General features: G+C 39.3%; 3 protein-coding genes and 1 long non-coding RNA gene across 4 annotated transcripts; 1 reads left to right on the forward strand and 3 right to left on the reverse strand.

Annotated features, from left to right (window-relative positions):
- LOC109131437 lies at window positions 7–804 on the reverse strand. The gene is made up of 3 exons (XR_002037073.1): window positions 564–804; window positions 325–482; window positions 7–129 (listed from the first exon to the last, which is right to left on the reverse strand). It is a non-coding gene; the product is annotated as an uncharacterized LOC109131437 (long non-coding RNA).
- Window positions 186–2,401, forward strand: LOC104769639 (protein LAZY 1-like). Its single transcript, XM_010493900.2, has 5 exons — window positions 186–268; window positions 345–411; window positions 811–1,565; window positions 1,778–2,003; window positions 2,203–2,401. Exons 1-5 carry the CDS (start codon window positions 263–265, stop codon window positions 2,220–2,222), a joined length of 1,074 nt encoding a protein of 357 aa, XP_010492202.1. The 5' UTR covers window positions 186–262; the 3' UTR covers window positions 2,223–2,401.
- Window positions 1,998–4,807, reverse strand: LOC104769638 (ABC transporter I family member 11, chloroplastic). Its single transcript, XM_010493898.2, has 11 exons — window positions 4,637–4,807; window positions 4,468–4,528; window positions 4,294–4,373; window positions 4,136–4,187; window positions 3,913–4,046; window positions 3,671–3,785; window positions 3,494–3,580; window positions 3,378–3,426; window positions 3,047–3,131; window positions 2,648–2,760; window positions 1,998–2,216 (listed from the first exon to the last, which is right to left on the reverse strand). Exons 1-10 carry the CDS (start codon window positions 4,729–4,731, stop codon window positions 2,682–2,684), a joined length of 837 nt encoding a protein of 278 aa, XP_010492200.1. The 5' UTR covers window positions 4,732–4,807; the 3' UTR covers window positions 1,998–2,216; window positions 2,648–2,681.
- LOC109131297 lies at window positions 4,971–6,058 on the reverse strand. Its single transcript, XM_019242072.1, has 2 exons — window positions 5,779–6,058; window positions 4,971–5,262 (listed from the first exon to the last, which is right to left on the reverse strand). Exons 1-2 carry the CDS (start codon window positions 5,931–5,933, stop codon window positions 5,187–5,189), a joined length of 231 nt encoding a protein of 76 aa, XP_019097617.1. The 5' UTR covers window positions 5,934–6,058; the 3' UTR covers window positions 4,971–5,186.

Consider the following 9,496-nt stretch of genomic DNA (forward strand, 5'->3'; position numbering starts at 1 on the left):
ATGAATTTGCGCGTCATGTAACCACAACAGTAGGGGCTCATCTGTAATGGCCCTCCAACTTGATCTTGATGTGATCTTGATAGAGAACGGCCAACCAAAATTTTGTAGCTTTCTTGGTGTTGGTCACCACTGTCATCAAGCTAAAAGGCGTGAGATACTGTTGCAACCAATTCACTGCTACATCAAGAGCTTTCAAGCAATCATGGTTCTCTATAAAAGTCATTTTCTTCTCTAGTATTGTGTGGCAACTCAAGCAAAAAAAATGAAGGTACGGTCCATATCTACAAAAAAAAAAAAGTTAACTAACTTGTAGCTAACGCTTACCAAATCTTATTTTCTGGCAGCTTTGGGGCTGGATGCATCATAAGTTCCGGGAGAATAGCAAAGAACCATTGAAAGATGCTACAACTGGTAATACTACTGTACTTCTCGGATGCTTCGTTTCTTGTCAAATATGTACAAATAGGAAGCGTATTTGAATCCTAGGAGAATTAAGCAAGCATTTCAGGGCCGAGTAATTATCACTACTTAAACATCCATTTCTAGAAAAATAAACTGCTGACCTGATTAAAGACTAGGATCATGCACTCGTGTGCAAAGCATTGTGATTGGGGTCAGCTAGCTGAATAAAAATCCCACCTACTCAATTTGCGTGTGTTAGCAGCTAAAGTAGATCTCTCCCAAGCAAGTATCATCCAGTAAATGTCATGCACCCACGTGCCTGTTGCAACAACACAGTTTCCCTATTTCCTGAGCAAAGCATATTTTCCATGTTCATACTTTTCTAAAAAACAAAGAATTCCATTTCAGGTAACAGCTATTCCATCCTTTCCTCCCATCCATCCCTTGATAGCCAAGATGTTTACCCCGCAGCATGTGCTGGCTCCAGATACAATACTGGATTCAGAAAACAAGTTAATCTGTTCCAGGAAAGCTCCTTCGCAGGACCCATGGAAAATATAGAAGAACACCTCAAGGATGAGAGAAACAGTGACTTCTTTGATGGATTTCTAGCCATTGGAACCCTTGGTGGAGAAACACTTCATGATGAACCAGCAACACCGACATTTGGCATGTCATTTGAGGACCCAGCATTAGATAATGCCGATGTGACTGAGAATGATTTGAAGCTCATTAGCAATGAATTGGAGAAGTTCCTTGAGGCTGAAGCTAAAGAAGGACACCACCTACCATCAGGAAGAAACAGCGATACTAACACTATTGCATCCACCATTGAGGCCATTGAGGGACTAGATGCTGAAGAAGATAATCAGCCAATGAAGTTCCCACTCCAAGAATATCTTTTTGGCTCTCTAAACGAATTCCCAGAAACAAAGATTGCAGGAAAGAAGGAAAGGGCATCACTTGGTGAACTGTTTCAAATAACAGAAGGGCAAGATAAACACTCAGAAAACACATATGGGAAGAAAAAGAAGCAAACCAGTTCAGCTCACAAGTCCGCAAAGCATCTTGTCAAGAAGGTACTGAAAAAGATACACCCGTCCTCAAGGAGCTCTGTCAGTGGTAAAACTGAAGTGGATTCCCCAAAGAAGAAGTTCCAAAAGGTTGGCTTTTTCTGCTCTGGATTTTCAAAACTTATAATCTAAAACGCCTGCATGATACATCTACATCTTGAATTATACACCAAACTTTAGATGATTTATCCTTACTTTGATAGCATTTTCTAGAGCTATTCTATACATGTGCAGAATAAGCTATAAATGCACCAATGAAAAGCTTAATCCTAACAAACTTGCATTCCATGTGAGGAGTGCAGATGGTACAAGTTTTCCATAAGAAAGTACATCCAGAAGACTCCATAATGGAAAGCGAAACATACAACAGCATGGAAAATCCAAAAAACCGCAAAGCAAATTCTATTGACTTAACGTTCGAGAAGGTGAACCTCTGTCATGAGGCAAGTAAAAGATGTATCCAGTATGAGCTGAGAAGTTCTCGCTCAACTAAAAACGGAGAACACTGGATCAAAACAGACGAAGACTGTAAGTGCACCATCACATGCAACTATTAGAATTGTTTGCATTATCTCATCTAACTGAAAGGAAGAATCTGATTCTATGTTTCCACACATATGTAGGATAGCTATTCGAAAAACAATTTTTTGATACATTGACATTTAGGCATGCACAAGTGTTCTGGTTGTAGCCGAAGCCGCTAATATAATCCATAATTGCTTTGCAGACTTTGTGTTGGAGCTGTAGAAAAGAGATCAGAAGAAATACATAAATTAAGAAGTGTGAGTGTATTATGTCACTTCATGCATGTGTGAATTGTGTGGTATGATTAAGGAAAATGTGTTCAAACTTACTGAGAACGTTTACTACGCTCTCTATGTGATAATAAATGTTACAGGGTGTTATAATAGTAGCACGATATCTCATATACATTGTTTGGAGTACTAAAACTAAGAGAATGCACGCATAGATTCACATCCAATTATGTTTTAATTTTAGAAGAGAGACACGCTATCTCTCTCTCAACTGATAAGCCACAAAAGAACTTACAATCCACCATAAAGGACAAGCGACTATCTTAAATTTTATGCATTAATAAACCTATGCCGGGGTAAAAGCCTATATCATTCTTTTGCAACAATAACTAAAAAAAAGTAGCATTCGAGCCAAACCTGGTATAGACCTTCCGCAATAGTGACCATTGAACTAAAGTGGTAGACGTTCTGCAAGAAGAACACCACCTGTTTCCATTCTCCACGACTGGTCGACCAAGGCTGCTAACTCTCTGCAGCAAGGCTCATACAAAAAGCGAGAGAGGAACACTAGTCGTCAATTTTAAAGGGGAACATAGGATTCATGACTGTTATGAGAGCTCAAACTGAGTTAAATTAGGACAGGCCATGATGAAAACATGAACAACGATTTTTCCGGAAAAAATTATACAATAAAATTCCGAACAGCTATTTGCGCAGAAGAGGCACTGTATCAATTTCCATACCTTTTCATGAGGGGAAAGAAACAGTACAAAATCACAAACGTAGAAGCGATAAGATACAAAAAAATGAGCATACCTTAGGTCATGACTTACAACAAGTAAAGTCAGTTCCTTCTTGAGGTGCTTCAAGAGCTTTGCAACATCTGCACGTGCTTTCCAATCTGTGTGCAGACCAAAATAAATGATGAACTAGTATGAGAAACCTTCGTGATTTTCGTGCAAAAAGGAAAAGAACATGCAGAGCATATGCCGAGAGAACGACAAAGCAAAAAAACATCTTCTGTAAATAACGAGAAGCAGAAAACCCAGAGAGACAAGGACATAAAGCACCTGCCGCTACAACAGAAAAGTAAAAAATAAATCTAGGCAAACCCAAGAATTAGAAGAAGCAGGATACAAAATTATACCAAGACCAGCGAGGGGCTCATCCAGTATCAATAAATCTGGAGTTTGGACCTACAAAAGGCAAGAAAATTTAGAACAGGTCACAGTTTGGAACACGTCAAAAAATATTTGTTCTCACCAACTGAATAGCTAGTGCAAGACGACGCTTGTAGCCTCCACTTAGTAACTGGGGATCTTTATCAAGTGGGATGCTGTCTAATCCAACCTAACGATTTTCAATAAGAAAGCAACAATGAGACGACGAGATCGCTGGACCACAATATAACCATTGTCCGAACCAGGAGGAGTGAGGTACCCAATTAAATGCTCTCTGGAGATTAGAAGTCAGATGCTCCTTCAACTGCAAACTACCTTTTTGCCTTGGCCAACCAAAAGTAATTTCATCAAGCACGTTATCTGCTACAAAGAATCTGACCGCAACAAAATAAAAAAAATAAACCACATCAATATATTCTTGCCAAGTAAAACAAGCAGCATCATAACCTGATATAGTCTGATACGGTAGAACAGAAGATAATAAATAATGACTAATAATACCTCTCTGGAAACTGGAAAACAATGCCCACCTTTTCAGTGGGCAGCAACTCGGAATCCGCCTTTGGCTGGCCATCATCCCCATATCCTTGTATACAAATAGAACCTGATGTTGGTTTGTTTAGTCCAGCAAGAAGCTGCAGAAGAGAAGACGATATAAAATCAAAAGTTGCTAAGACTACAACTCAAAGAACAAGCGTGAAGTCAATAACTACGTATGAGAAACCTGCAAAAGGGTAGTTTTGCCGCTCCCACTCTTCCCAAAAATCAAGCCAAAGCTGCAAAAAAAAGGGAATTGACTAATTGAGAAACAACAAAATTGTTTTATTAGGCTTCTTTAGACATGATATCTCAAGTAAACTGTTTATGCAACGGAGAACCTACCTTTTCTCGCGCAGAGAGAAATTAACTCCATTCAAGATATTCAACTCTGTTCCAGGAGGACGGTAGCAGACATCCCTAACCTTAATACAAGGTAAGGCAAAATTATCACCAACCAATCAATCAATTTTAGCTTAACACATTAGAATGAGTGAGTCACGAATTTTGAAAACCCACCTCGATGCAAGAATAATCGCAAGAGATTAACCGAGGCTTCTTTGTCCTCCGAATTTTCAATCTGTAGCAGAAACAAAAACACCTTAACGATGTGAGGAATTAAAGAAACAGCGATGAAGAGTAGAAGAAGATTTGAAATGATTATGGAGGTCGTGACGAAGTGGCGTACGGTTGCTTCCAGCCAATTGCGACGGAGGAGAATGATGCTGGTGGTTCAGCGATGCCGGAGATATATGCTGGGCTCGTAAACGTCGACACTGCCATAGTCAGCTGTATGTATGATCCTTCGCCAATCTCTCGAATTAAGGAAGTTGAAATCTACGATTAACCCAAAATATTCGAAATCCCCCGGATGATACTAAAACCAAAATTGGGCCTTTCATGGGCTTTTTGAAGCTATTTTGTTTTCTTTTTCAATGATATCTGTTGCTCGTCACCGGTTCAAGAGCTGAATTTTATGTCTACAACGGTGGGTGGCTGCAACGTAACCATGTTGCAAAAGAAATTGAAAAGACAGAGATAATATATTATTGTGTTTAGCTTTCAAGAATGCTTTAAACGTTAAAGAGGTGAGATCGATACAAAAAAACCCCCTTTAAAACATAAAAACCAACAAACCTCAGCTAAAAAATAGTTAAGTAGACAATAGTGTTGAAACCGAAGTCATAAATCCGACTCTAACAAAGACTCTTGGTAGTATTATATCTATAGTGGCACACTTAATCCTTGTCTTTTGGAATGTCCTTCTTCGGAATCTTTGTCTCTATTTCCTTTGGTTTTATGGCCTCAGCTGCCCTGAAAACCACATCAAACTCATTAGTACACACACACACACACAGAACTTGCTTAGTGAAGCTACAGATCTACCACTAATACCAACACTGCCATCATAATCAATCTTTTATGTTTTTTTACTCAAGTTACAAAATCTCAAATGATCCTAGAATTTAAACAACTGATGATCACAAAAGAAATCAAGTATCTTTACAATATCCACAAGATATCATTTTGTATAAAGGATGATACATGTATACAAATTCAATCAAAGAGAACCGATTTGCTTATATTGACATCTAACGAACTAACTCGTTACTAGTTACTAGCAGCTGCAAATGGAATCTACCAAGTGGACAGACCTTAAATTATATTATTCATACCATAAGCTTTCCAACAACTAAGCTCACTGGCGAAAAATCGAAAATGAGGGAGTAGACCGGTTTACGAAATCACAATTCCCACCAAACCAACACAACACACCTTCGCAAAAGAGAAACCATAAGGAATCAAGAGAGAGAGAGAGGGAGGACTTACGACTTGGAGGCGGCGGAGGATTCTTCTTCGAGCCAGTGGCGGATGTGCTTGACGTTACGCCTTACGACGGTGGCAGTTTGCTTGACGTCACCCTTCAATAACAACACCACGGCGCCTACTCCAACCACCGTCGCTATGAAATTCGTCAAACCCATTCTTCCGATTTAAAGATCCGTCAACTCTGATTGCTCTGCTTCTTATTGGAATTTAGGGATTTTTTAAAGAGGGCTTAAGGTTTTTTTTTTACTTGGAGAAGCAGCCAAGGCTGATGATTCATTCATTCGTCGTGCGTGAGTTCACTGTAAACAGTTTTTTATGGGCCTTTGTTTTGCATATATAGACTCTTTTTAGGTAAATAAAAAGCCCATTTAGCTCCACAATATTTTTTTTCTTTAAACCGATCGAGTTTCAGATTTAAGACATCACGATCGGTTAAAAGAAACTATGTATTAAACCTGATGAAGCTGTATACTTCATTTGACGTGATGATAGCTTCGCTTGTTATGATTGAGTGCAAGTTTGAGTCGAGATATACTAATTAATTGATTATCTTATCTCATACTATAGAAGATATTTATCAACATACTGTGTATGTATATACATGTTGTTTTCAATAGCAACTCTATCATCAATAGTAAAGTCAATACAGAATCTCTTATTATTATATATACTTGATCTTATGCAAATATATGTGTCCTGTTAACATTGTTTTAGGGATTGCTTCACGTTTGGTGAAACTCATTCCTTCTTATTCATATATATGGGATTCATCTAAAGAGCGATTCTATCTATATATAACCACAACTAGCTAATTAGATTATGTTTTGTATGCATCCGTCAAAGTTTTAAGACCATATAAAATACATACATATATATCGATAATCGATATTCTTACATTACAGTTTTAGAAATAGGAATATCCCATCTCTGAAGAATAAGAAGTGTTATCAAATTTTAAGTGTTTTATTGTTAAGTTTGAATTGGTCTAAGTCGTAGGATTGAGTCTTCCGCTGTTAACGGAGTAGTTATATAAGTTGCAGGTTTTTTAGGAAGTAGTGCTAAGTGGTTGTTCTACTATAAGTCCTTTTCCTGTAACACTTTATCAATTAATCGAATCATTCAGTTTATTTTTGGACTCTGAAACTTACAAGTGGTATCAGAGCAAAATTCATTGGGTGAGAGATCGAGAGAGAAACAGAGTGAGGGTGAGAGAGATCGGGAGACAACAAGTGAGATGGGTGATAAAGAGTCTTTGTTGAGTATTCCAAAATTCGATGGAGACTATGAGCATTGGGCAATGCTCATGGAAAACCTGTTGAGATCGAAGGAATGGTGGGATCTCATTGAGACAGGTGTGTTACAGCCGGAGAGAAACGTGATCTTAACCGGACCACAACGTACGGAGCTTGCGGAGTTGAAGCTCAAGGATCTCAAGGTTAAGAACTATCTCTTTGCATCAATTGATAAGACGATTCTGAAGACGATAAAGAAAGATAGCTCGAAGGATATTTGGGATTCCATGAAAACAAAGTACCAAGGAAACATGAGGGTACAAAGCGCTCAATTGTAGAGGCTGCGGAGGAATTTTGAGGTACTTGAGATGAAAGATGGTGATACAATCACGACATATGTATCCCGTGTAATGGTGGTCGCAAATGATATGCGAAATCTTGGAGAAGACATGCCGGATGCCAAGATTGTTGAAAAGATTCTTCGCACTCTGGTTGAAAGATTCACATATGTGGTGTGTGCTATAGAAGAATCAAAGGATATCACGTCTCTCTCGGTTGATGAGTTGCAGAGCTCCCTGCTGGTTCATGAGCAGAATCTAAGCAAGCTTGTTGGTGGTGATGAACATGCTCTGAAAATCGAAGGGGGAAGAGGACGTGGTGGATATGTCCGTGGAAGAGGTGGCTTCCGTGGAGGGAGAAGCAGAGGTCATGTGAGCTTTGACAAAAGTAGCATCGAATGCTACAAATGTCACAAAATGGGTCACTTCAAAAACGAATGCCCTAGTTGGGAGAAGACAGCTAACTATGTTGAGTTAGAGGAAGATGTGCTACTTATGGCACAAGTGAATCTCACAAAGGAGGACGAAGAACATGTGTGGTATTTGGACTCAGGCTGCAGCAACCACATGTGTGGTACGAAAGAATGGTTTATGGAGCTTGATGACAAGTTTCGTCAACATGTAAAACTTGGAGATGATAGAAGGCTGCAAGTTGAGGGAAAAGGAAGCCTGCGTCTGGAGATTAATGGTATAACTCAGGTGATATCCTCTGTTTACTATATCCCAGGTCTGAAAAATAATCTTTTCAGTGTTGGACAACTGCAACAAAAGGGGTTAAAGATCACAGTAGAAGACGGCTTGTGTGAAGTTTGGCATAAAGAGCAGAGAAGAGTGATAATGCAATCAGTAATGTCCACAAACAGAATGTTTGTGATATTGGCAAAGGTGAAAGAGAGAAGAGGAGAGATGGAGGTAAACCAAGTGGTCGATGTTGAAGAAGAAATCTGGCATAAACGATTTGGACATCTAAATCAAAGTTCATTGGTGACACTAGCTGAGAAGGAGATGGTGGAAGGATTACCAAAGATCACCATTGAAGAGGCTGTATGTGAGATTTGTATGAAAGGGAAGCAGAACCGAGAAAATATTCCTAAGAAGAGTACATGGAGATCAAGCCGAGGCCTCGAACTGGTACACAGCGACATTTGTGGTCCAATATCTCCTATCTCAGAGAGTGGGAAAAGGTATGTCATCAACTTTATTGATGATTACAGTCGCAAATGCTGGACATTCTTTCTCACTGAGAAGTCAGAAGCTTTCAAGGCATTTAAGGAGTTCAAGATGGCTGCAGAAAGGGAGTTAGGGGAACTCTTGGTGTGCTTAAGAACAGACAGGGGAGGAGAGTTTAACTCTAAAGCATTCCAGGAATACTGCACACAAGAAGGAATTAAAAGACAGCTCACAACAGCTTACACTCCGCAGCAGAATGGTGTCGCTGAGAGAAAGAATAGAAGTGTGATGAATATGGTGAGATGTATGCTCTTTGGGATGAGAGTGCCACTGCGTTTTTGGACGGAAGCAGTGCAATATGCAGTTCATATACTCAACAGGAGTCCAACTAAAATTTTAGGAGACATGACACCTTCAGAAAAGTGGAATAAACACAAACCCTCTGTGGAGCATCTGCGAGTATTTGGTTGTGTCGCGTTTGCCCTAATTCCCTATGAAAAGCGTGTCAAACTCGATGAGAAAAGCATCAAGTGTGTGATGTTTGGGATCAGTAAGGAGTCAAAGGCCTATCGCCTCTATGATCCATCAACAAAGAAGATCATTATCAGCAAAGATGTCAAGTTTGACGAGAAGAAACCATGGAGCTGGGAAGAAGAGGTGGAAGATGACAAATTTGTTGAGGTTCTTGATGAAGAAGAGAAAGAGAAACTCAGTATTCCAGGAGAAAACACGCAAGAAAACTCTCAGGAAACTGAAGAAGAGATAGTTGATGAGCAAGAGATAGAAGCACCAGTCATTGAGTCACAATCTGAGATAGCTACTGAAAAAGAAAGAGAGGTTGCAGTTAAAAAAAGTGGAGCTGGAAGAACTCTTCAAAAACCAGTGTGGATGAAAGACTACGAATGTAAAGGTATGAGTTTGTTCATGTCAATAGATGGTGAGGAGCTGGTAGCATTTTATGTTGCAGAAGATGATCCA

Source organism: Camelina sativa, chromosome 20, assembly GCF_000633955.1.
Source record: "Camelina sativa cultivar DH55 chromosome 20, Cs, whole genome shotgun sequence".
Lineage (NCBI taxonomy): Eukaryota > Viridiplantae > Streptophyta > Magnoliopsida > Brassicales > Brassicaceae > Camelina > Camelina sativa.

Coding starts and splice junctions, on each gene's coding strand:
- LOC104769639 (XM_010493900.2), top strand. Junction 412..810: donor ATTGAAAGATGCTACAACTG/GTAATACTACTG, acceptor ATTCCATTTCAG/GTAACAGCTATTCCATCCTT. Junction 1,566..1,777: donor CAAAGAAGAAGTTCCAAAAG/GTTGGCTTTTTC, acceptor TGAGGAGTGCAG/ATGGTACAAGTTTTCCATAA.
- LOC104769638 (XM_010493898.2), bottom strand. CDS start 4,731: ATGGCAGTGTCGACGTTTACGAGCCCAGCATATATCTCCGGCATCGCT. Junction 4,374..4,467: donor GCGATTATTCTTGCATCGAG/GTGGGTTTTCAA, acceptor CCTTGTATTAAG/GTTAGGGATGTCTGCTACCG. Junction 3,581..3,670: donor TCCAGAGAGCATTTAATTGG/GTACCTCACTCC, acceptor GAAAATCGTTAG/GTTGGATTAGACAGCATCCC.
- LOC109131297 (XM_019242072.1), bottom strand. CDS start 5,933: ATGGGTTTGACGAATTTCATAGCGACGGTGGTTGGAGTAGGCGCCGTG. Junction 5,263..5,778: donor TCCTCCGCCGCCTCCAAGTC/GTAAGTCCTCCC, acceptor TGTGGTTTTCAG/GGCAGCTGAGGCCATAAAAC.